Raw genomic sequence first — 27,165 nt, 5'->3', positions numbered from 1 at the left:
ATTTATTTGGGACAAACTTTCTGGCAAGATGGCTAAGTCATTTGGGGATTCCTTGACTTTGCCTAGTTTCAGTCATCTGCAAACTTAGACAGCCAGAGCCCTTTAGTATTGCCTTTTATTTCGGAGAAGTAAATGCCAGACATGAGAGGTCCAGCACAAAGTCCTGGAGGACTCCACTGGTGATAGGTCTCTTTGTCAAAATAACCTTTCCTATTTTGATTTCCTGCATCCAATCTATGAACCAGTTGGCAATCCAGCAGGTGAAATAGGGGTTTATTCCCAGTTTATTTATCTTTTCTACTATACTTGGGTGAGGGATTCTGTCAAAAGCTTTGCCAGGTCGAGGTATGCAATCTGTACTGTTTTGCCTTCATTCATTGCTTTGGTGACCTTTCCAAAAAGACCACCAGCTAAGTAAGCATGATCTGCTCTTGATGAATCCAAACTGAGACAGGTCTGGTGTCTGGAGGTTCCGTATGTCCTCACTGATTAATTCCATGATAAGCTTCCCATGGCTTTGCATATCAGGCTGCTCGGACCTATGGTTTTCCAAACTCACTAACATAATAGATCTAGATTCAGGAGGTTATACTCAAACGTCCTAAGAGCTTTCTGTCTCATTTTATACACTGCTAGTGTCTTGCAGACTGGATTTCTTGCCGAGTGTCTTATCCAGTTTTCAAGCTAGGATCAAACTCACTCCACAGAATTATTTCTCTACTTGTTATGCCTATAAGTACAACTGCTAAAAGAATGTGAGGTATATTTCACAGTTTTACTAAATTTATAGAATTCCCATTGTCACTTTGTACATTAATCTGCATCACACTGCTCCCTTAACCACAGTCTGTGTATATCTTTTTCTTGCCTCTTGAAACTATGCCCATTTGCTACAGTTTTACTACTTATCTTCTTGGCTTCTCTTCCTGATATCTTTTTCCATGACCTCAACTCACTGAATGTTTTTGATAAAGTTTCAATACACACTACCACTACACTACCCTACATAACCCTTACTCATGTGTGCTAACCCTAACTCTAGCCCTAACCATGACCCTTCCTTTAACCCTAATCCTATAAAGAAAAAAGAAGTTATGCCTTACCATAATGTTCCATCTGTGTTGTTGATCTTCATTCATTCATTACTGATGGGTTATTGGTTCTGTCCTCAGAACTGAGCTGGCCTTAAACCAAGCTCGTGTCAGCCAAAAACTCTTGAGCCAAGATCCTACCCACAATGCTCTGCTCCCTGTTAACTCAGATCGAGTTTTCAAGTTGGTAGACAAAAGTAGAGGCTACCTCTGGTCATAACAAACCTACAAGAATGGGAGAAGGACCATATGAAATCCACCAGGAACCTCCGGAGGGGGACAGAGGGTGGGGAGTAATGAATGAATGAAGATCAACAACACAGATGGAATGTTATGGTAAGACATAACTTCTTTATCTGATGTTAATCTTCATTCATTCCTTACTGATGGGACAGAGTCCGCAGCTACCTATATCCCTGAATGCCCCTCATGGAAGGACATTCCTGAGCACTATGGAACCAAAAGATGCTCTTCCTCTGGAGGCCAAATCCAATTTGTAATGAAGAATAAAGGTATGGGGGTTGGCCTAAGTCGCAACTGAGCAAATGTCATTGAGGGAAGCCCTAGCATGGAAAGCTGCTGAAGTTGCCATTGACTTTGTGAGGCAAGGTGATGTTGTTCATGTTGTAGATGAAGGTAATGCAATTTCTCAATCATGACGCTAATGTAACTTTAGAAATAGGACAACCTAGTCTTGGTACAGAAAAAGCCAGAAATAATTGGTCTGATTTACGGGTAGATTTTGTTCTGTCCAAATAAAAAACGATTTGCCTGTGAACATCTAGGGAGTGCAGGCAATACTCTCCCTTGTTATAATGATTAGGAAAAAATACTGGGAGGTCAATAGACTGGTTGACAGATTGCTCTGACACCACTTTTGGTAAGAAGGAGGAATTAGTTCTTAGTGAGACTCTATCCTTATGGAAAATAAGGTAGGGACTTTTGATGCACAAGGCTTGAAGTTCTGACAGATGTCTGACCGATGTGATAGCAACCAGAAACAAGATTTTCCAGGAGAGGTACTTTAAATCACATGAAGATGCAGGTTCAAAAGGGGGTGCTGTTAGGGCTTGCAGAACCAAAGCCAAGTCTCAAGGTTGTACTGGTTCTCTAAAGGAAGGTTTTAGGTGAAAAACGCCCTTCAAGAAAGTCTTACAGAGTCTGTTTGACATGAGTGAAGAGTCCTGGAAGCCAATGTGGAAATTAAAAATGGCAGCTAAATGAACATGAACAGTAGAGGCTGATACCCCAGATTGAAAGAGATCTGATAAATAATCTAATACCACCAAAACAGGGTTGACAAGGGCTCCAATTGTTTGTTCGCTGCTCAAAACGTAAATCTTTTCCATTTGTTGAGATAGGTTAGCCTGGTGGATGATTTATGAGATGCAATAAGAATATTGTGCTCTGGGGAGGAGAGGTTATCCTGCCTGGCAATCAATGGAAGTGGAGAAACCAAACTGTCAGCTTTAGGTTTGTTAGATTGGGGTGGGTCAGACCCTGCAGATGGGAGATCAATGTCAGAGTTGGATTGAGAATCCATGGTCGATCCAGCAGGTGAGCCAGAGGAAGGGGAACCAAACTTGTTGAGGCCAATATGGAGCAATGAGGATTACTTTGCTCTTCAACTGACATGCTTTCTTCACAAATTGGGGAATGATGGGTAGAGGAGGGTAAGCATAAAGCAGACCTGAGGGCCAAGTGTGGACTAGAGCATCTCTCAATGACTGTCCCTGAGGGTGGATCAGGGCAAAGTAGTTGCTACACTTGTAGTTGATTGGGGAGGCGAATAGATTGCAGCAAGGCTGGCCCCAGTGTTTGAAAATTTTTGCTGCAATCACAGGATTAAGGGACCACTCGTGAGATTGTAGAATGCACCTGCTCAATTTGTCCGCTATCACATTGGAGCTCCTGGGAATGTGCATTGCAATTAGAAAGCAGTTGGAGGCTATCACCCATTGCCATATTATCAAGGCCTCTCAGCATAACAGGTATGATCTGGTGCCCCCTTGCTTGTTGCTGTACCATACTACTAACATGTTGTCTGATTGGACTTCAATAATCCCTGATGGAAGGATCGAGTGAAATGCTTGCAATGCTAATAGCACTGCCCTCAGTTCCAGGACATCAATATGCAAATGAGCCTCTGGCTCTGACCAGGTGCCTTGGACTGAGTTTCCTTGACATAGCCTACCCCGCCCTATCAGGGAGGTGCCTGTGGTCACTGTGGCTTTTGGCTGATGGGGGCTGAAGGGGCGAGACCATTGTTGGGGATTTTGAGACATCCACCAGAGCAAATCTTTCTTGCATCTCCGAGTTATACTTATCTGAAAAGACAAAGGATGTTGTAGAGGGTACCACTGAGTGAGAAGTAGCTACTGAAGAAGTCTCATGTGAAACCTTGCCAGAGGAACAATGGTGATCGAGGCTGCCATCGACCCCAAGAGTTGGAGTACGGACCAAGCAGAAGATTTGTGGTGACAGGTTAGTGGCTGAACCTGTTGTCTTATTCTTTGAAGTCTGTGATCCGGAAGAGATGCTGTGCAATTCCTCGTGTCCAACAGAACTCTGATGAATTCTAAAGATTGTGCTGGGGTTGTGTTGGACTTCTCCCAGTTAATAGTGATTCCCAGGCGCTGAGCTGTGAGAAGAGTGTAATCCAGGGCTTCCTCCAGTAGACGCTTGGTGGGGGCAGTAAGGAGCCAGTCATCTAGGTATGGAAACGTCTGGAATTCTTGAAGTCACAGGTGAGCAATAACCACTGCTGTGCATTTGGTGAACACTCTGGGGGCTGTAGAGAGACTGAAGGTTAGTGCACAAAATTGGTAGTGACTGGATCCGATGCAGATGCAGAGGTATCATCTTGAGTACTTGTCCACTTTTATATGGTAATACGCATCTTAAAGATCTATAGAGCACATCCAATCACCTTCTTCCAAAAGAGGAAGGATAGACTGAACCGTGGCCATCTGGAATTTCTCTTTTTTTACAAATTTGTTTAGTGTGCTGAGATTCAGAATCGGTTTCCAGTCCACTGTGTTTTTTGGCACGAAAAAGAATCTTGAGTAAAAAATGGATCCTATCTGGTCTGGGGGGACCGTTTGGATGACTCTTTTTTGTAGTAGCTTTCGGATTTCATGTGATGCTGCTTCCCTTTGACTGGGTGGGACGTCGGGTAAATTTCTGGGTGAAGTGAGACAAAGATGGAAGGGAATGTGGTAGCCTCTGGATATTATCCATTGTACCCAAGAATCGGTGGTTATGGTTCACCAGGCAGTGGGGTACAAGGAAAAAATGACCCCCGACTGCTTCCAGAGGTGAGCAGTCGGGCAAAGCTTCTGGATCGCTGGTAGGGTTGCCCAGAGAAATAATCTCTGGAACCCTGGTTTCAAGGACCTCTCTGCCCCAAAAGGGGCATCTTCCATTAGAGTTTTCCCCTCTGCCCTTAGGGGAGAACTTGGCACGTTCATCACGGAAAGAGCCCTCTGATTTCTGGAGTAGAATCGTTGAGGGGTGGAGTGTTGGATACCAATGGCAGACAGGGTCTTATCATCTTGTTCACACCTTGCCAGCGTATCCTTAAGCTTTGGGCCAAACAATGAAGCGGCCTTGATGGAGGCATTCATAAAGGAAGCCTTAAAGGTGTCCACAAAGTTGCAAAGGCCCATCCAGGTATGACATCTCATGACTATGCCTGCACCTGCCACTCTAGCTGCTCCTTCCATTGCATGTGAAATGAGGCACATGGAAGAATTGGATATCGATTCCAGGGTCGCTATCTGAGAGGCTATGTTGTCATGCACCTCAAAAGAAACAGCTCCTGCCAAGGTTTCAGACAGTTGGTTGATAAGGTCTCTGTGGAGCCTCATAAAGTGTGTCAAGTAGTTCAAGGACCATACAGCGAAGGTCAATGAAGCAAACACATGCTCCCTGAGTCTGTCTATCACCCCGACTCCTTGTTGGCCGGTTGGACAGTCTGGCTCTCTTCTGCCAAGCCTTTTTTGGTTGCAGCCACCACCACCATGGCATCTACTGGAAAACCTTTGGACCAAAGAGGATGTTCAACAGGGGGAGATAAAATTTTGTCAGGCCTCTGAGATATAGCTTCCAAAGTGTCAGGAGCCTTCCATGCACGCTGGACGATGAGCTGGCCAAGCTCATCGGCCGGTGGTGTAACCTAGGAGGTAGGGGACCAGGCACGAAAGGCCTAAAGGAATATAGATTCCTCTGAGGAAGGGTTGAAGGACTTCCAGTTGCCCCACTGTCTTAGGATCTCGAGGATGTCACCAAAGGACACCTCATCAGAAGGTGACCGTGGGGACCCTTCCCTGTCATCAAAGTCTGTATCTTTGGTTAGAAACTCCTCAGTGGAGTCCATGTGCTTCTTCTTGCATGAAGCCTTGCAAGGGACTTCCTCAGTGGGGAGCTCAGGGGAAGATTGTGAGGAGGGGATCTCCTGCAGAGGAGAAACCTGAGGCCCTTGTGCCCGGGGTCCAGTAGTTGTGGCTTGCAAAAGTTGTGGCACAGTGGGGGGGGGCAAGGACTCTGACAGGGATGTTTTGCCAGCAGAGGCAAGTGCCCTCTCCATGGTCTGAAAGGCTGGACTGCCCAAAGAGGGATGGGAGCCTGGAATTGAGCATGACAACCTCGGGACCGGGGTCACACCCCGCTCTGATGAGCCGACCCCCAGACCAGGAGTCTCAAGAAGACTGTGGAGTGTGAGGGGAGGGGGGATTCCTGGAGGTTGCCATAGAAAAAATTGGCATTGAACCAAGAATGCCTGCCCCCATGGCACAGCCACTAGCCTGAGAAGGGCCCGGTTCCAAAGTGAAGTCCACTGTTGGTGTCGAATGAAGGGAAGCTGCTGTCAGAGGAAGGGGCTTCGATACTTCCCTGGAAGTCAAAGGAGGAGTGTAAGAAGGAGTCTGTGGAGAAATACTGTCACCTGCAAGAGGGAGCGCAGCTTTAGATGGATGAGAGAGTCCCCTGGCCACAAGCAACTGATCGATAAGCCGCAATACATCCTGTTCTGAGAGGCTCCTGGTTGACCTCATAGAGAGACCTGATGGGGATTCTGGCCTGTCCAAAAGGGGGCTGTACTGACTTCCCACAAAAGGAGGGAAAGTACTTAGTTCTTGAAAGTTCGTGTGATGCACAGCCTGGAACTGAGGGTGTCTGCACTGTGGAGAATGGTGCTGAGAGGATCTGCTCTGACAAAGGTGGCGCCATAGGTGTCGAGGATGCCTGCACCATGAAGGGCTGTCTGGCAAATGTCTACACCGATGAATACAGTGCCATCAGAGAAGGAGGTGTCTGCACCGATAACGATGGTGCCAAAAGTGACTGCACTGAGCAGGTCGGTGAAAAAGGCGTCTGCACCATAGAGGGCAGTATCCCAGAAGTTGACTGCATCAACAAGGACGGAGCCAAAGGAGAAGGAGACTGTACCTGTAGAGACAGTGCCAAGAGGGTCTGCACCGACATCAGTGATGCTGAAAAAGGCTGCGACAAAACTGTTGAAGCTGTAAGTGTCTGCACCGGGAATTCCGGTGCCGGTGGCGATGAAGAAGACATAGCTGGAGTGAGAAAAAGCTGGGGAGATGCTGAGGCTGGGGCCGAAAAGACCACAAATGGCAATGCTGGGCCCGAAATTTTCACCTTTTTGTGAGTTGAATCCTTGTGATCTCCAGAGGGAGACAAAGTGAGTAACCTCTAGGAGTAAGAAGAAGAACGCCTCTTACGGGGTTCAGAAGGAGGGGGTGAGCCCTCCGACCCAGAGATAGCCTCGCAAAAAGGAGTTTTAAGGAGGCCTTTTAGTATAAGTTTATTTTACCTTTCATTCAGAGTCCTAGTCGAGAAATTTCTACAAATTCCACAAGGAGGATCCACTGAAAGGTGGGAAACATTCAGACAATAAACACACAAATCATGGCCATCAGAAAGTGTTTGAAACCAACACTACTTTTCTTATCTGACATTGTAATATCAAAGGAGAAACTACAACACTACTAAAAGGTTAAGAAACTACCTAGAAGGGTAAGAAAGGGACAGGAAGAATTACCAATGATGGTAATGGAGAATTACCTCAAAGGTAAGAAAAAAGGATGGAAAATACTATAGTTGTGATAGGGTAGGAAGACAGAGATAGTGAAGAATTGAAAGCTTTCTAAACACTAATAATAGAAAAACTTCAAAAAATTGAACACTTAGCTGAGAGAGAAGGCTTGACACGACTGTACAGCAATGTGGCAAATGAGGTCTGAGGTAACAGGGAGCAGAGCATTGTGGGTAGGATCTTGGCTCTAGAGTTTTTGGCTGATGTGTGCTTGGTATAAGGCCAGCTTGGTTCTGAGGACGGAACCAATAAACCACCAGTAAGGAATGTACAAAGATTAACAACACCAGATTCATAGTTACAGCATTTTTTACCATCCGGGATATTTGTGTTCATTTAGAATTTTGTGCCTATTCTGTGATGCTTAGGGATAGAAGTAATTGAAGCAATACAAATATGTACTATGTATGTATGTGTGAATGCATGTGTGTGTGTGTGTGTGTGTGTGTGTGTGTGTGTGTGTGTGTGTGTGTGTATATATATATATATATATATATATATATATATAAAATTACACACATATATATATATATATATATATATATATATATATATATATATATATATATATATACACATATATGTATAGACACATATGCATGTGTGTGTGTATATATATTGATATATATATCCGCGGTGGTGGTGCTGTGGTAGCGTTGTCGCCTCACAGTAAGACACTGTCCGGTTCGATTCTCAGCTAGAGCATCTTCTGCGTGGAGACATGCGTGAATGGGCGTACCTTCGTTGAAGGTTGTGCATCAGGGCTGGTAACTCGGCATGTAAAAATCAACTACCAATCATTAGCGGACTGGAGTTCCGCTGTGGCAACCCCTAACCGGGAAAAAGCCAAAAGACACAAACAAACAAACTATATACAAATATACATATTTGGCACTGACTCTACTTTCTGATTTTCATATGCTACTGTGTTTGCTTTTTTCAGGTATCCTTCTCTGTTGGTTATCATAATCTATCAGTCTGTAACTGGTAAGATCTCTAGGCACTTTCTGAAAAGATTAGGGGACATTTCCCAGAGCTCTGCTCAAATTTCCCCTCAGACAGTGTGAATGTTACCTCAGAAGACCCCTGACTAGAGGCTGCTGGCCTAGTAAGACTAACCCAGTCTACAAAGCATAAATAAATAAATGGTTTTGCTCTGCTGAAATTTCTAGTACCATTCCACAGTCAAGTAAGTCTTTTAATGAGATATTTATGTCTGATGGCTCCTTCTGACTGGTCCTTCCTAAGTAATACTTCTGCATAATCTATATTTTGATATCTACAATTACAGTTTTTTGCTAGATACATGAATCTTCTATAACAACAGCCTCATATTTCAGTTGAATGTCATGTAACTTTACTAAAGTTAAATGCTTAACGAGGCTTGTCTGTGTGCCACTGGAAATTTTTTGTTAACTTTTTTGTTCTGCCACATATTCAGTTTTTGACAGTCTAGTATATATCACATCTTGTCACTAATCCTGTGGGGGAAATGAGCTTTCACAACCTATTGCTCCCTGTAACATGTGCTATGGCATAGTTTCTGACATTAGACACTCTAGTAAACCACTACAGATTCAAATAGTGACCATCAGCGGCATTTTCTTTTTTTGCTGTTTGTAAACTATTAATCTGTGTCCACCACCATTTCTTTTAAATGGTACCTGTTTACTTATTCTGGATTTGTTTATTGACTTTGTATACTTTCTTTGAAGGTATGGTACTTATCTGTTTAATCCTTCTTGTTAATTCCTAAAAATTTCCTGCCAGGTACTTCTATTCACAGGTAGCTGGTGAAGCAGCTTTCTAGGAATAATCTTTTCAACTTTAAAACAATAACACATCATCCATCAAAATGTTTTTCTAACCAAAAGATTTCTTAATCATTCACTACCATTTGACTACACATATTTCCCTTGATGCTCTGTACTGCAGAATACGTGCAGTTATGCACAATCCCTTAGATTACCTGTTTACTGCTAAGATAATGTCACATTAGCAGTAACCTAAATCAACATGGTCCTGCAATAACACAAAATATAGGCTGCCCTCTTCCCAAGTGATCACTTAAAAACAAAACTTTGATTAATCAAATTCTTAAATTGTCTTTCCTTAAATGTAAAAGGGAATTTGAGCAAAGCTGTGGCTGGCATGGCTATTTACATTTTCACTATAAGAGGTGGCTAGTACTTATAAGTGAATACAATTGGCTGCACATTTCACTGTAGCCAGGTCTTGCTAATAAACAGCATCTCTGCTAATTATTTACAACATTCAAGACATTATTTGGCATTTTTACCACTTGTGTCTGCTGACCATCAAGATCTATCCATCTGATGGCCCATCTGTTATTCATAACACAGTGGGTGCTGATGGGGGAGCTGTTCTGTGGAAGGTCCATCTCCAAGGCAGCCATAAAGGATGGATACTTTTTCTTCTTGGCCTGTGTGCTGGTCACTGCAGCAGCCTGTTATCTACAGACTGCCACAATGTTGCCTCTAAGGCATGCACAATATTCCCTGCACCTGTTAAATACAGTAACTGTGTCAGGCACAGCTTGGTGGATGCAGATGTCTCAATCAAATTGATAAATGGTTTGAATCATGCTTCATCTAGAAGACAGCCATGCAGTAGGTCATACTGTCTCCACAGGATTGATGGGCTGCCATAAGCCACTCAGTCCCACTCTACTTTTCTACCTCATTTAGTTCTTTGCTAACAGATATCAGGATATCCAGGTCATAATCAGGGCTTCATCTCTCTGTTCCATGGGGATGTCTACAGTATTCAAATGTACACAACCAGTCAGTAACGCAGGTGAAATGTATGCTGGTTTTGAGTGAGAAGCTAAAGATATTCCTGTAACAGATGGTAGACAAAAATATATAGCAATATTTGATTAATAAGGTAGCGTCCTAGTTTTGAGATCTTAAGTGAAATAGGAGTGTTTGAAAACAATTCTACCCAGTCTTCTTAGAGAACGTTATTTTGTTTCAACTGTTACACAGTATAGCACATTGGTCTTCCCTGCAATAATTGTTCTAGTATGAAGCAGAGTTTAACAAGATGTTTCAGTAATTACTTCACTCCCTAAATATGAGCCACAAACCTTAAAAACAGACTGAACAATATCATGTGGAGTACATCATAATAATAAAAACTAAAACAGTACAAGAGCAATAAACAGTTTACTAGCAAACCTTTCTGATGAATCTTTTCACATGCTAGATTTGAATAATTACAATTTTCTGTTTTTTATTTACCTGGGACTTATCTCCACCTAGTACATTCACCATAACTTCCATGACGGTCTCATGCATGCCCAGTACTCTCATAAGGTTGGGATGCTGATAAAACACTTTGTTATTCATGATATCCCTAAAGGAGACAACAAATAAAATGACTCATATGGCTTTGTTAAAAGAGCAGTTCACTTTACTTAGGCAACTTAGAATTTTAGTTAATTCTGTCTAATATTCACAAAGCATTTTAATCCCACAAAACTGGTAAATGTTGCTGTTCAATAGTCATATTAGACCTACCATACATGTGTCATGGAAACTGTTCTAATTATGTTGCAGTTTCACTGGACAGTTTAGGAAAGTGTTGTACACCAATATTGTACTGTGTTTTTCACACATACAGTTCTTTGCATTACCTTCTGTTCTTCATTCGATTGCAACATTAAATATGTTTAAAATCATTCATTGGTGATAGCTGCTTTTCGAAATAAAACTTCTGCAGATCAACCCAGTAAGGAACTGTCAGAAATGTTAATGCAAGAAAGTGCACATCACTAGAACAGTTTTTGTGTGCATTTATTTTTCTACTTACTTTTTGATAGAGGGAATGCAAGTTTTAAATGCTCATTTTAACTATCATTTAAATGTAATTTGTAGGTGAGTAACAATTGTACTGACATAATATTTCTGGTTTTGCATGTGTTTAACTATTTTGGCCATGTGTTTCTAGACAGAGTTTAAAAGAAAAAAAAATCAGTTTGCAGCTCAGTGAAGGATTACAGTGAAGTGCCAGGTAAGTCTTTTTGTCTTTTGTCTTTTCCCGGTTAGGGGACGCCACAGCGGAACGCCGGGCCACTAATGATTGGTAGTGAATATTTACAGTGCTGAGTTGCCAGCCCGGCATCCACCCTTCAAAGAAGGCACACCTACACATGCTCACACCTACCTGCATGTCTTTATATTCACTCGAGTGCAGGGAGGACATGCAGATGCCACACAGAAGGTGCTCCAGCCGAGAATCAAACCGGAGAACCTCTTGCTGTGTTAAAGTTCAGATGTGTGGGGGTGGGGGGACATACCTCTCAACTGTGCAGATTTTCATAAAATGACCAGATGTTTGCCCCATATTTATGGCATGTTCCTCATAAAATGTGTGTGTTTTCTGGCAAATTACTGAGGATTGAACTAATTAAATAATGACATGTAGTTGAGTTTCACTCTTCATATCCTTCAGAAATGTATGCTAATGTAAATCCTGTTACTTTAGCAACTTTTAAGTTTATAAGAACAATATTAAAATCTGTCTTTTTCTCTGATCCTTTGTCCCCCCATTATTTTAGACTTTGTCCTGACTTCTTGTGCTTAGAAGTTGAGAGGTATAGGGGTGGGTGTTCAAACAAAGCTCACATGAATATATCATTATGCAGACTGACATCCTGCACTAAACCTCATGGTAACTTACTGCAGACAGCACAAGGTTTTGAATGGTTGCCTCCAGCAACCCAATGTCATTCATTCAAATATTTTGTATTTAAAAATAAAATAAAAATGTCACTAACAATCTGCTTATTAATAGTTGCTGTAGCTGTTTGATGAAATGTGGCCATCTGGCTTGCACTTAATGTAAGGTAGGGCAAGGAAACATCCATAGCTAGATAGATGAGCAATGCAAAATGCTATTTCTGACTTTGTAATGTACGTAATATATTCCTGACCTGCAGAATAGTCCATCCCCTTTTGCCGATTGTACTGAGTCACAGGTTTATACTTAACAAAATGGGTTGGTTAATTTGTTCTCCATTTCACTTCCCAGCTGGGTGCCTTTTGTGTGAAGTCTCCATATTCTCCCTGTGTCTTCATATGAATGGATTATTTACATTTTTTCTGTTTGTTTTCAAAGACTGCGCACAAAAGCCAAGACAGGTAGTGCATACAAATTTCATCAGTGTGACATAGTTGAATATTTCACATAATACTCAAAGAAATAATTGTCAGATATATGAAAAAATGGCAAGGCAGAAAAATGGTAGTTGAAAAGCAGCTGTAAAAGCTTTTCAGCATAATCACAGAAGAGTAGGTTTGGGAAAATTGCCCGTTTCCACTGTAGTCTCATCTTAGAGCTGGCATATATAAGCTGGGTGTGTGGGATGTGCAGAGGGGTTTGCCCCTCTGCAAAAAAGATTTTTTTTGTGTTTTGTAGTAGTTGATTTGTGTTTTGAACAATTAGGTGTTCAATGTTATGAGGTTCAATTTTGTCACATTTCAAAATGTCACAAAATCATATTTATCTTATCGACTTTCCTGGTAAACAAATATTAAATAAATAAATAAATAAATAAATAAAATAGCCATCTATCTATATAGACATATATATTGATAGATATTTAAATATACTATATCACTGTACTGCATTTCAACAACTCGTTTCATAAATTACGAGTATTGGTTGGCAGGAATGTAGCTTCCAATAAACAAACTACTACATTGCTTTTTGGCATACTGCAGAACATGAAATTAAATACCCCAGTAAGCATTACTGACCCCATGGTTTACCTTTACTTACAGTCACAGAACAAAGATACAGTGGAATAATGCTTGATTAGCAGCTAACATTCACCTGACATGTACCAAATATCACAGCAGCAGTCCTCAGACAGTTAAAACTAGGATGTAAATATTCAAACATGTTTTCTCAAGATTTCAGGAAAGCCCTTGCTTTAGAAATAATGCTACTAAAATTAGAATACTAAATACCCTTATTTGCTCTACATTCAGCCCAAAACACATATAACTTTCAAGTCACAGTAAGATACGACATCCAAATCCTCAAGGGGCCCAAAACATCAACACCGATACTCACTGCAAAAAGCAAACTGTCTGCTATAAATGCCCTTTCTAGTGTACTGCTTTAGTGCCTGACATACAGATTACCAAACTTGCTCCTTCTGTCCACAATAACTACATCACAGACATGCAAGTTAGTCCCTTTGTTCATATTTAGAAAATGCTTAATTACTGTCAAGGCCACACTTCTCCCAAGCAATTGGGGAAAAAGCTTTGTCAAAGTTTGCACCAGCAGCATGGAACAGTCTGTCTCAAAATACACAAAAAAATCTAGAAAATAATCACATTTAAAGAGTGGCTAACTAAATTTCTTAGTAATGAATACAAATTAATATATATAAGTGCTGAAAGTCTGGCACTGGCTAAAAAAACTGACATCAAACATTATTAAGTAGCAATTGCACATGGCAAACAGTGGACCCTTTTCATCCAAGTCTGTCAGACATGACTGCTGGGTACTAAACTGTTTGTTGGATCTATTCTATTAGCTATTGCTGCAAGCTTTGAGCTCCTTCACACTTTTTCCATAGTACCCTGTGGTTGTCTTCCCTCAGATCAAGTTTGCTGCATACCTCTCAACCTTTCAGTGCAAGAAATCTGGACAAAGGCCCAAAATAGGGACATATTTTAAATATTGCTCATAACTTAGAAAGTTGCTAGAGTAACAGGATTTGTTTTAACATACATTTTCAGAAGGATTTGAAGTCAGAAATTCAAACGTATGTCATTATTTAGTGACTACAAGCCTCCGATTATCCCAGTGATTTGCCAGAAAACCACAAATTTTATGAGGAACAGACCAAATATGAGCCAAACATCTGGACATTCTGCAAAAATCTGGACAGTTGAGAGGTAAGGTTTGCTGGTCTAATACCTAATCATTCTAGGAGCAACTGAAAAGGTACTGATAAGTAATTCAAGTGTTCTGTAGCTGTTATAAGTGTCAAAGTCATACTGGAAGGACTTGGATGAAAAGGATTCAGTGTTATGGTAAGACATAGCTTCCTTATTCTATTTTAGTGGTTCATCCAGTCCGATTGTTGGGACAGAATCTCAGTCTATCTGACATCTTGGATGGAATCATGACAAAATATCTTTAAGACACAAAGCTCCAAATGTGGTTCTTGCTTTGGAAATTATGTCTAACTTATAGTGCTTGAAAAAGTGTGCAGTGTAGACCATGTTGATACTGCACATATCTCATCTATGGCAAGATTCCGGAAGAAGGCAGTGGAGGTTGCCATAGATCTAGTGGAATGAGCCTTCAGTTTTGTAGGTGGTACTGTATTGATTCGCAAGTAACCAAAGGCAATACTATCAGACAACCTTTTGGACACTGTCTGTTTACAGATATTTTGTACCCATTCTGTTAAAAAAGGAAACAAGCAGTTGAACATCCTTTCTATAGGACTTTGTTCTATGGACATAGAATCTGAGCTGTCTCTGGACATATAAGGTATGCAATAAATATTTACCAGAGTTGGAATAATCTGGGAAGGAGACTGTAAGATTTATAGGCTGATTAAGATTGGATTCTGTTGCTACCTTCAGAATAAAAGTTGGGTTGGTTCTCAGGGTAACTCATCTTTATGAAAGGTCAGATATGGAGAAATGGATGACAATGTGAAGAGTTCAGAAATTCATCTGACTGAAGTAATGGCAACCAAAAAAAGGGTTTTCCATGATAAAAAGTATAGGCTTGCAGAAGAAGCTACCTCAATGGAAAATATTGTTACAACTTCCAGAACTAGACTGAGGTCCTATACAAGAATATTTTTTTTATTGGTGGATGGAGAAGAAATACTCCTTTGAGGAAAGCCTTGAACAGTTTATGTGATGCCAGAATGATGTTTCAGGGTCTGGGATGAAAATTTAAAAACAGAAGCTAACTATACCTTGATGGTAGAGTAACAGGGGCGTACATCATACAGTGAACAAGAAATTGTAGTATATCTGTGACTGAGGTAGAATAAGGGTCAAACCCTTGACCTGTGCCCAAATGATAAAACACTTCCACTTACTGTAATACATGTTTTGGACAGACTGTTTCTGAGAAGCAGACCTCTTGTGATAAAGTGGGATATTTGGCCACTAAGGGATTTGGAGAAACCATGCTGTCAGTTTGAGAAAAGGCATAAAATAAAAAACTAAACAGAATCACCATGGCTAAAGGAAAAACTTTAATATAAGAACAGAGTAAGCACTTTCACGGCCTAGCAGCCACTTCTTCAGACACGAGTAACAGCAGCATTCTTCTCCCTATTTAAAAGCAGTCAGTTAGTCAAATTAATTAAGAACTCCATCCTCTTAAAGACACACAGACCAATACAATACTAACACACAATCAGCACTTAGTAAAAATTTTACTAAGGAAATACAGCACCTTAAAATCACACATTTCAAAAATGTTTCATACATAAAAAAAATTATAAAAAATATATAAAAAAATCATCAATGGGGGAGTGCCAGTGCATGCAACAATGGTTTAATAGATACTGTGTCATTTATTCCTGGTGTCTTTACTGCATTAAAAAAAACTTAATCCAACGTAATTCAGCCAGCTCAGTCTTATTCCTAATATCTAATGTTATCTCTCACAAATTCCAACACAAAAAAATTTTAAACGGTGCTGGGACCCATTAACTCTGATATGACATGCTAAAGCACTGCTCTCTTTAATGTTTCCAACATGTTCACGGATACGTTCCCTCAAAGATCGATTAGTCTTATTTATGTAGAAAACAAAACAGACCTCACAAAAACTAAAATAAATCACATTCCTAGTTTTGCAGTCTGCATAAAACTTACAATCAACCATTACTCCCATCTGTGGATGTCTAAAACTCGTACCTGTATAAATATATTCACAGGCAGTGCAATTTCTGCAGGGGTTCGTACCATGTCTTTGTGAGACAGGGAATGTCCTAGTTAGTCCTGACCTATAACATAACTGTCTTTTCAGTGAAAGACTGTTCCTAAATGAAAATCTAGGCCACTCACTAACCACCTCTTTAACCTTCTCACACACTTCCAGTATACCTCAATTCTTTTTAATGATGTCACAAAAACCATTGACATCACTCGAAAAGGTCGTAGGAACTCTCACTGTTCCTGCACTAGCACGCCCATGTTCAAACACTCACTGACATGATATCTATTAAACCATTGTTGCATGCACTGGCACTCCCACATTGATTTTTTTTATATATTTTTATATACATATTTTTATGTATGAAAATTTTTTGAGATGTGTGGTTTTATGCTGCTGTATTTCCTTTGTAAAATTTTTGCTAAATGCCGATTGTGCGTTAGCATTGTATTGGTCTGTGTCTTTATGAGGATGGAGTTCTGAATTAATTTGACTAACTGACTGCATTTAAATACGAAGAAGAATGCTGCTGTTACTTGAGTCTAAAGAAGCACCTGCTAGGCCACAAAAGTGCTTACTCTGTTCTTATATTAAAGTTTTAAAGTTTTTCTTTAGCCGCAATGATTCTGTTCATTTTTTTTTTTTTTTATTTTATGTATTTGGGCTTCTGTACCATTTGACAGAATTGTTTCCAGGATCTGGTTTTTATCTACACTGCTAGTTTGAGAAAAGGTCCAAATGAAACTGTCCAGATGTGTGAGGAAGAAATCCTGGCTGTTCATCTAGAAGATAGGGGGAAATCTTCAAATATGTTTTGAACAGGGAGAACCAGATCTGCCTGGGGAGTAAGAAGAAATAAAAACTTTCTGCAGAAACTTTGAGCTCAGAGAAATAGGAGGGAAGGGATAAGGAAGGCTTGGAAAGCAGATTAGAACATCCCTTGCTAACTGCCCTTCTAGGGAAATTAGGGTAAAGTAGCTTTTGCACTTGCTGTTGGAAGTGGAAGCAAACAAGTCACAGCAAAGCTGGTCCCACTGACTGAAAATCTCTTGAACCACTACAAGATTAAGTAACCACTCATGAGGCATTATAATAAACCTGCAGAAACTTTCTGCTAGCCAGTTGCTTTTCCCAGGTATGTACATTGCCACCAGAAATTGATATGAACTTAATGTCCATTGCCACTCTCTCAAGACTTCTCTGCAGAGAGGATAAGACTTGGTTACTCCGTAGTTGTTGATGTTCTACACTACTGTCACATTGCCTGAATGTAAGGCTATCACTCCTGAAGACAAGACTTTCTGAAATTCCTGCATCGCTAGGAGAAACAGTCTCATCCCCAAGATGTTGACATGAAGATAGGCTTCTTACTGCTTCCAAGTTCTTTGCACCATAATTCTACCATACTTCCTTCAAAATGCCCCCACCCCCACTCCAGGAGGAAGTGTCTGTGGTCACTGTTGCTGAAGGGGGATGTTATGAATTGCTGTCCTGTATGAACATTTGGAAAGGTCAACCACCAGCTTAAGTGTTTCCTGGGTTAAGTATATTGGGTTTGAAGGGGATCTGATAGTTGTAACCATTTAGTGGAAAGAATCTGCTGAAAACTCTTCATTTGAAACTGGGTGCATGCAACCATAAAGATGGAGCCTGCTATGATACCTAGAGCCCTGAGAACCACCAATGGAGTGGACTGAAGTTGAGGCAATATCTGGACTGTTGGTTGAAGGGATAATTGCCTTTGAGGTGACAATTGGCATACGGTTGTGTCCACATCTCATCCTACGAAGGTGATCTGTTGTGTGGGCTTGATCTGTGATTTTTGGGAATTTATGGTGAGGCAGAACTGTCAAAAGTAGACTCTGGCTGACAGTAATGATACTTTGATTGTTGCAGTGAGGGTAAAATCATCTAGAAAAGGGAAGGTGCATATCCCTTTCAGTAGTAGGTATGATGCGACCAGTGTCATGCACTTACTGAATACCAAGGGGGGCTGTGGTGAGATCAAAGGGCAAGGCCCTGAACTGATAGTGACTGGCTTCTAGTCAAAATACAAAACCTTCTGACTCCTTTGAAAATTTTATGTGGAAGTATTCATCCTGAAGGTCTATGCAGCACATGCAGTTATTTGCCTTGAGGTAGGGCAAAATTGCTGATACAGTAACTCTTCTGAAGGGGGCCTTCTTTATGTATTGGTTTAGTCTACTGAGATGTAGAACTGGCTGGAGGTTCTTGTTCTTTTTTTTGTACTAAAAAGAAACATGAAATGACTGCTGACCCTCTATAGTCTGGTGGAAGCTCACTGATGGCTCTTTTTTGAAGGCAGATGATATCTCTTCATGAGGCGACTGCAGCTGGTGGGGTGGTATGTTTGGTAATAGTGGTTGTTGTTCTGGTGGTACTTGATGAAAATGGTGTTGTACAGTATCTGGATATTATCTTTCACACCCATTTGTCCAGAGTGATAGCCATCCACTTAATAGGGTGGACAGATAAACATCCCCTGACTGCCTCTAGAGATGGACAGTTGGGGAAGACAATGGAGGTATTGGCTCTGATACTTATAGCCTCCTTGACCACTGGGTTGTCTTCCATTAAAGGAGTCTCCACTGCCATGGCTGTCCCTATATGCAGAAGAATCTAATGATTGGTGTGATGTGGTTTTCTAAAAAAGAGAGGGTTGGAAACCTTCTAATTCTTGTTGAAGGTTCTCTGAGGATTCTCAAAGCTGATTCCCACTGCAGACAGTGTCTTCACAACCTGTCCACACTACATAAACTTTTCTTTCACCATAGGACCAAAGAGTTGAGATCTGTCAAAGGGAACATTGCTAAGTTATGCCTTGAAATTGTCCTCAAAATCACAAAAATAGAGTCAAACATGACATCTTAGGGTTATGCCTATGCCTGCTGCCCTTGCTGCTCCATTGGCTGTCTTGTAATAAATACACATGGAGAGGTGAGTTATGTTTAACATGGTGTTCATGGTTGTCTGCAATTGTTTTGCAGACTCTAGCATGACACATTGTCTAAAAAAGTATCTTAAGCTTGTTATGCTAGGTCCCTTTGGAAGCAATTTATATGTGTTAATTAATTTAATGCTTTTACGAAAAAAGTGCCCAAGGCATAAGGCCTTAACATCACTCAGTACTTATGGTGTTGGAGTCAAGTATGTCAGATGCGTGATTGTCATCAGAGAGGTTGCCATATCTGCCAGTGCCAAATCAACAGGATCCGGCTAGATAGTCAGCTCAAAGGCAATCAGTACTGAGACTGCCACCAGGAGAGGAGCTAAAAATGGTGAAAGGGGACAATCTGATTTGCCCAAGAAACAGAAGGGGATGGAATGATAATCCCCAATTCTATTTCCATCTTCAACTGTGCTCTCATCCTACTCTCCCAATCGACCTCTGTGATGCTTTGACTACAGTACTCCAGTTTGAATGAAGTAATAGACATTGGTTTAGAAGTCAAAAAATGAGATAGGTTCCTTTCAGAAGGATTCTTACCTGAATGTTTGGAAGTAGATTTATTCTTAATCACTACAGTGTTCAAGACTGAAGACATGTGTTGTTACTGGAGTGGGAGAAGATTCTCTCTTGGTGCATTAGGGGTGGAAGAAGTACCTGCCTCATCAACTTTCCACTTCCTCGGGTATTTTTCCCTACATTTTTCCTTCTTTCCTTCCTTTGATGTGAAACTTAAGTTGAGAATGAGGTAGGCTATTCATTTCCCCAACTCCTATCTAATCGATAATTTTCAAGGATATATTTTAACAATACCCTTTTTAACTGACTACATAGTAATGGGAAAAGAGCAGAAAGTGGCTTATTCATAGGAACAATTTAATGATTGCAGCTGCAGTTTTCTTTGATTCATTGCAGTATCTAGTTTTTCTGCAAGCTATAATCTTGGAGGGCACTACTAATATAAATAAAAAATATGTACTACTGATGTAAATGACAAAACACTAACATATTTAGTTCGGATCTAGTTCATATAATCGCACGCTCTAATGAGCTAAAATTCCGGACATCGAGATGCGTGCTGCGGGATCGCAGTACAGTGAAGACTGGAGTATTTACCCTTTCCTCACTGTAGTGCAATCTCAGTGTTGGTATATATATTTAGTGGGGGGTGTGGGTGGGGTGGAATAATATTGTTTTCGATTATCAGAATTTTCGCTCATTACAGCATTCGATTATATGAACTTTCATTCATATAATATAGACCCTTTAGTTCTCCCTCATATGAGTTTTACTCCCTTGATTCCCAATGGGGGGGCTTTGGCCCCCACATATTTCCCTTAATGTATATAACTACTTCTTTGTCTACTGCACATTATGGACAGAGACATGCGTCAGATTCAGTATTTTGCCAGTTTTGTCAATAACTCCATCTGCAATTGTATCTCACTGTATTTTTATTTATTATCCAAACTGTCCTGGACACACTGCATACCTGTATGTCTGCAAAATTCTCGCATGCTGTCTTTTGCATTATGTTATGGTCAGAAATTAAGCAAATTCTGTAATGAATTACTGCAGTAATGCTTTTACAAAATATGAAATGTATGATTTACACTAAATGTACAAAATTATTACTACATTAGCAGTGTATTCACATTATGCAGAGGATATCACTGGCATGAACAAAAATATACTAAAAGTGAATGTTCTTACCCTAAACCATTAATCATCAGTTTTTCTTCTTCTTTGCCCATTCTGACACTTAGGAGGGATCGGATCTGTCCAAGTGATTCCAGCAGGTTGACTGTATCTTCTACAGAAGCAGCACTAATGGTATAAGACTTTCTCATGGCTTTTAACAGCTCACCAATACTGTCATACTGCATGCGGAGGAGACTAAACATAATCCTGACCAGTTCTGGGTCCTGAATGTGTTCTTCCTGGGCCCAGCGAACCATAGTTTGAGATATAAGCTCTTTCAAAGTTGCTAAAAAATAAATAGAGATGAAATGATGTAAAAATGGTTTATTCAAGTCCCTAACTGCAAACAACATATAATGAATTTATAGAACAAATTTTGATATTTATTGGTTCAGCTAGGTGATCTCCTTTCATGAATAGTGAGCAGAGATATTCACTTAGCACCAAATAATTTATATATATATATATATATATATATATATATATATATATATATATATATATATATATATATATATATAAAAATATGGATTCCATACATTTGGTCAAATTACACTTGGTTGAAAATGATTCCAGGCATTTCACTTGACTGAAAACTCACTTGACTGAAAGCTCACTTGGTCGAAGTTCATTTGGTCAACAATGGAATATAGCCCCTGCCCCACTGCAGTGCAACCCTGGAGTGATAATATTAAATAAGGGTGTGTGTGTCACCCCCCCACATTATGCCAATAGTTTTTACTAAAGATATATATATCAATGCATTTCTAATGGATACACCTTCTTATAATAGTGCCCCCCCTTTATTTAATATTCTCACTCCAGGGTTGCACTGCAGTGGGGCAGGGGCTATATTTCATTTTTGACCAAATCAAATTCGACCAAGTGAGCTTTCAATCAAGTGAGCTTTCAGTGAAGTGCAATGCCTGGTATCATTTGACCAAATGTATGGAATCCATATATATATATATATATATATATATATATATATATATATATATATATATATATCTAGAGTGGATATAAAAAGTTTACACACACCCCTGTTAAAATGCCAGGTTTTTGTGATATAAAAAAATGAGACTACAATAAATAATTTCAAACCTTTTCCCACCTTTAATGTGACCTATAACCTGTACGATTCAATTGTAAAACAAACAAATCTGTTAGGGGAAAAAATATAAAAAATAAAAAATGTACAATAAGCTGGTTGCATAAGTGTGCACACCCTTAAACTAATACTTTATTGAAGCACCTTTTGATTTAATTACAACTTTTAAGTCGTCTGCCATCAATTAAAGAAACTCAGATTAACCCCAAATAAAGTTCAGCTATCCTAGTAGGATTTTCCTGACATTTACTCAGTTGCCTGGTATAGCAAAAGCCATGGTTCACAGAGAGCTTACAAAGCATCAAAGGGATTTCATTGTTGAAAATATCAGTCAGGAGAGGGGTACAAAAAAATTTCCACAGCATTGGATATACCATGGAACACAGTGAAGATAGTAATCAAAAAGTGGAGAAAATATGGGACAACAGTGACGTTGCAAAGAACTGGACATCCCTCCAAAACTGATGAAAAGACAAGATGAAAACTGGTCAGGGAGGCTGCCAAGAGACCTACAGCAACACTGAAGGAGCTGCAGGAATTTCTGGCAAGTACTGGTTGTGTACTATATGTGACAACAATCTCCTATATTCTCTATATGTCTGTGCTATGGGGTAGGGTTGGAAGATGGAAGCCTTTTCTTACACAGAAAAAACATCCAGGCCCGGCTAAAATTTGCAAAACAATACATCAAGTCTCCCAAAAGCATGTGGGAAAATGTTTTATGGTCTGATGAGACCAAGGTTGAACTTTTGGCCACAATTCTAAAAGGTATGTTTGGCGCAAAAACAACACTTTGCATCCAAAAAAGAACACCATTCCCACTGTGAAGCATGGTGGTGGCAGTATCATGCTTTGGGGTTTTACTTCTTCAGCTGGAACTGGGGCTTTAGTCAAGGTGGAGGAAATTATGAACAGTTCTAAATACCAGTCACTTTTGGCCCAAAGCCTTCAGGCATCTGCTAGAAAGATGAAGATGAAGAGGAATTTCACCGTTGAACATGACAATGACCACAAGCATGCATCCAAAGCAACAAAAGAATGGCTTCACCAGAAGAAAATTAAAGTTTTGGAATGGCCCAGCCAGAGCCCAGACCTAAATCCAACAGAAAATCTGTGGGGTAACCTGAAAAGAACTGTGCACAAGAGATGCCCTCCCAATCTGACAGATTTGGAGTGCTTCTGCAAGGAAGAGTGGACAAATATTGCCAAGTCAAGATGTGCCAGGCTGAAAGACTCCTACCCAAGAAGACTGAATGCTGTAATTGAATTAAAAGGTGCTTCAACAAAGTATTAGTTTAAGGTTGTGCACACGTATACAACCGACTTATTGCACATTTTTTTTTATTTTTTATATTTTCCCCTAGCAGATTTGTTTGTTTTTCAATTGAATTGTACAGGTTATAGGTCACATTAAAGGTGGGAAAAGTTTTGAAATGATTTATTGTGGTCTCATTTTTTATATTACAAAAACCTGGCATTTTAACAGGGATATGTAAACTTTTTATATCCACTGTATATATATATATATATATATATATATATATATATATATATATATATATATATATATATATATATATATATATATATACACACGTACACACACTTTTCCTTCTTTGCTTCATTATGTATCAGACTACTCAATATTTGTGACCGAGAAATGTCTAGTTCTACAAACCTATAGGCATTCATTGCTTTGTATATTAACTTCAAACATACAACTGTTCCAGAAGAGCAAGTGTGACTGTTTGCTTTGATGTCGAATGACACAATATGCAAACACTCACACACATACACACACACACACACACACACACACACACACACACACACACACACACACACACACACACACACACATACACGGGGATGACCTGTGTGCATTTGTATAATTAGGACCAGTAATCTTTCCCCAAAGTACAGACTAGGTTTCAGGAAAATATTACAGAAACTCACAAAGGGATTCATGCTTCTGAACTTGCTTCACAATGGACAAAGACAAAAATATTATGGGCACAACAGCCCAAAATCAGGGATAATTTTTAAATATTACACTTGTTGTGTCTTTCGGCTTTTCCTGGTTAGGGGTCGCCACAGCGGAACTCCGGTCCGCTAATGATTAGCAGTAGATTTTTACATACCGAGTTGCCAGCTCTGACGCACAACCTTTAATGAAGGTACGCCCATTCACGCATGTCTCCACACAGAAGACACTTTAGCTGAGAATCAAATAGGACAACATCTTACTGTGAGGCGACAACGCTACTGCAGCACCACCACCACATTTACACTAATTTGCTTAAAAAAGTTAATTGAACAACATATTATGCATCAACATTCTTTTTCTGGAGGATAAGAACTATGAAACTCTAAATGTCTTTATCATACTCATTGAATGTGATCTGCAGTGCCTTACCAGAAAAAAGTATTTTATGAGTAACAGGGCCAAAATATGAGGTAACCTCAGGGATGTTCTGCAAGATCAGGGACAGATCAGATGTATGAAGTGCTGGAAGCTGTAAACAATATACTTTCTGTAGACCTGGGTTTAATTATGTTTGCTTACTGAGTGACTCTGAACAAGCCACTCAATCAAACTTTTACGTCACTTTTGAATATAGGAATTATAATGGCTTTACTTGGTTAATAAAAAATAACATAGTACTGAGTTATGAATTTGAGTATGGACATTCAGACTAATAAACTGTGGATGCTAATTTCATGCATTATATCAAAGGAATGTGAATTAATAAAACATGAACACTATACAAAGTTTTGTTTCATAATTTGCTTTATATTGTATACCAATATCATTTTATTTTAGGAAGGTACACTGGATTTTTTTTTTAACTTATACAAAATGTGCAGTTCCAAAGCAAAAAGGTTTATCTCAAATTTCAAATATGTATCTGTGTGACTATTGAAAAACTTATGAAACAAAAGTGCAATTGTTTTGTACATTTTGTACAGAAGAACATACCTGTAACTAATCTGCTGCAGTATTTAGTACAGCAAACTCCAGTGTTACTGTCACTTAACATACATTTAATACGGGCAAAAGAAGATGGTGTATACCAGCATGTCAAAGTAATGTTATAGCTACCCTCAGAACCTTTATCAAGATTTTTGTGGACATAAAAGATAAAGGGTTATTCAGTGCAGTCTACTCAGTTTGGCACAATTATGGGAGTCAGAGATATGCATGAAATAGCATGCCACTGAATTTCATTAAAGCAGTACTGTGAACCTCTCTGAACTGCCTATAAGGCAGTTTGAGGAATAGTGGGTAGCCATTCCACTGACTAGCCTTTAGCTACATTACGTTAGGCTGTGCAGGTAGACTGCTCAGTTATGGAAACTGTTTTACCTAGTAAATGAATGGATGCAACACAGCTAATAGCCATATACACCCTTTACAGAAGTTGTACAGTACAAGCATCTCTGAATCACAGTACTATGTGACTTTCCTATTGTGAGGATGACATCCATGATGCTCAGAAGCCTAATTTACACAGGCTGCACCGCCAAGATCACTGTTCACTTATGCATCATTAAGTAACAGAGCAGTGTGGTTTTACTCAGTGTTCAGATGGGCAGCGAATCATTAAGAATCACTCCACAATTGCTTATTATGTAAACTATTATGAATGCCATCCAGAGTATTCTTGTTAAGACTGAGAAGACAATACAGATAGATTTTTCTGGCTGTCTACTACCCTTAAAGCACATCTTAATGCAAAAGATAACGTCTGAAAAACATTAAAAGAACAGGACCCTCTATTATGAAGAATTTCTCAAGCAGAAGTTATATGAATTGGCAACTGAAATAGCAAATGAGCATTCCTTAAGAAGAAACACACCATCTCACGTGCTCATCCTAAACCTTTGTGGAAAGTGGCCATGGAACTTGCAAGCACTGCTCATTTAGGCATTTCTTGCATACCAGTAACCACTAACATGACAACTGCTACTAATATCAACTGGATCAGTCTTTTATACATCTATATCTCACAGTACATACCTCATCTGGTTGTGAAACAAACAACAATTGGCTGCAGTTTATTAACTTAACTAGTAAACTGACTGGGCATAAATACCACTTTTCAGTGTAACCCTGGAACCACTGTCTGGTTAAGTAAATTGCTCACAGTCACAGAGTAAGGCAAATGCAGACTGACAGAATCAAACACAGGGCTACAAGATCAAGTCTACTAGCATCACATAGCCTTAATCATCTGTGCTAAACTGTGAACTGCTTTAATTCACCGAGTCATATTTTCTCTTCTTGGGTTGAACCTAGGTTCATAGATTAGTACTAGGCTAACTGCCTTTGTGGGCCATTTTAAGCCTAGCCAATTACTCCATGTGAGAATCAAACCCTGCACCTTTGGTTTATAAGGCAAACACCTTAACCATTATGCCAACGCCCCACCCCTCATGCCAACGTCCCTTCAAGGCAGCTTCACCAAAAGCAGTTTTGCAGACTGACTGAGGAGTAAGAAATTTACTTCCTCAGTAATAGCAAAGTACCTGCTCTATATAATTAAATTTGGGTACCTGTCAAATCTTCGAACGCTCAAAATTTCGAGACCAAACGTTCGAAATTTTGAGTGCTCGAAGATAGACTTTCAACGGCACCGTATGGTGCAGATAAGGAGAATTTCCCTTTTCTGCACTGAAGTGCGGTCTCGGAGTTGGTATATTGAAGTAGGGGGGTGTGGGGGGTTCAGGGAGTTTTCCCTCCCTGCCTACACTGTTAAAGTGTTTTTTTTTTCTGTGTTTTCTTTTTTTTTTTTTTATTTTTTATGTTCGAACATGCAAATGTTGAACATTTGGTCTCGACCATGTAATGTTCGACATTTTGGATGTTCGAACATTTAACATAGACCCTTAAATTTCACTCTTCATTGGTGCTGTTCTACACCTTCTAAATCAAACACAGTGCAGTAATTCCATTATTAAAGGTACCTTTCCCTTCTGCTATTAATTTAACATTTGGTGCAGCTGCTAAGATTAAGAAAAAATAGTTTATATGCAGATTCTTGAATGTTGTTTCAAGTATAATTTGCTGGCACATGTCCAGTCTAAGTTCAGAAATGGGCTATATACTATGACTGTGATTTAGAATGTAACCAGCACAATTTTTTTAAATATGGGGAGAAGTTCTTCCACTGTAACTATGTCTGCTGATCTCTGAAGGGTGTTTGGATCAGCAGACCAAACA

At 39.7% G+C, this 27,165-nt stretch overlaps 1 protein-coding gene across 1 annotated transcript in view; it reads right to left on the bottom strand.

Moving 5' to 3' along the window:
• RYR3 (ryanodine receptor 3) overlaps positions 1-27,165 on the bottom strand; it is a 3,250,282-nt gene that overhangs the window by 1,201,420 nt on the left and 2,021,697 nt on the right. Inside the window, exons 39-40 of the mRNA XM_044074157.1 lie at positions 20,843-21,116; positions 10,470-10,584 (exon numbers count right to left, since the gene is read on the bottom strand). Of these exons, the coding sequence (XP_043930092.1) occupies positions 10,470-10,584; positions 20,843-21,116 (389 nt within the window). The remainder of the gene's footprint in view (positions 1-10,469; positions 10,585-20,842; positions 21,117-27,165) is intronic.

Source organism: Protopterus annectens, chromosome 6.part0, assembly GCF_019279795.1.
Source record: "Protopterus annectens isolate FY-2018-M chromosome 6.part0, PAN1.0, whole genome shotgun sequence".
NCBI classification, from domain to species: Eukaryota; Metazoa; Chordata; order Ceratodontiformes; family Protopteridae; genus Protopterus; species Protopterus annectens.
This window is presented reverse-complemented; position numbering and strand designations above follow the sequence as displayed.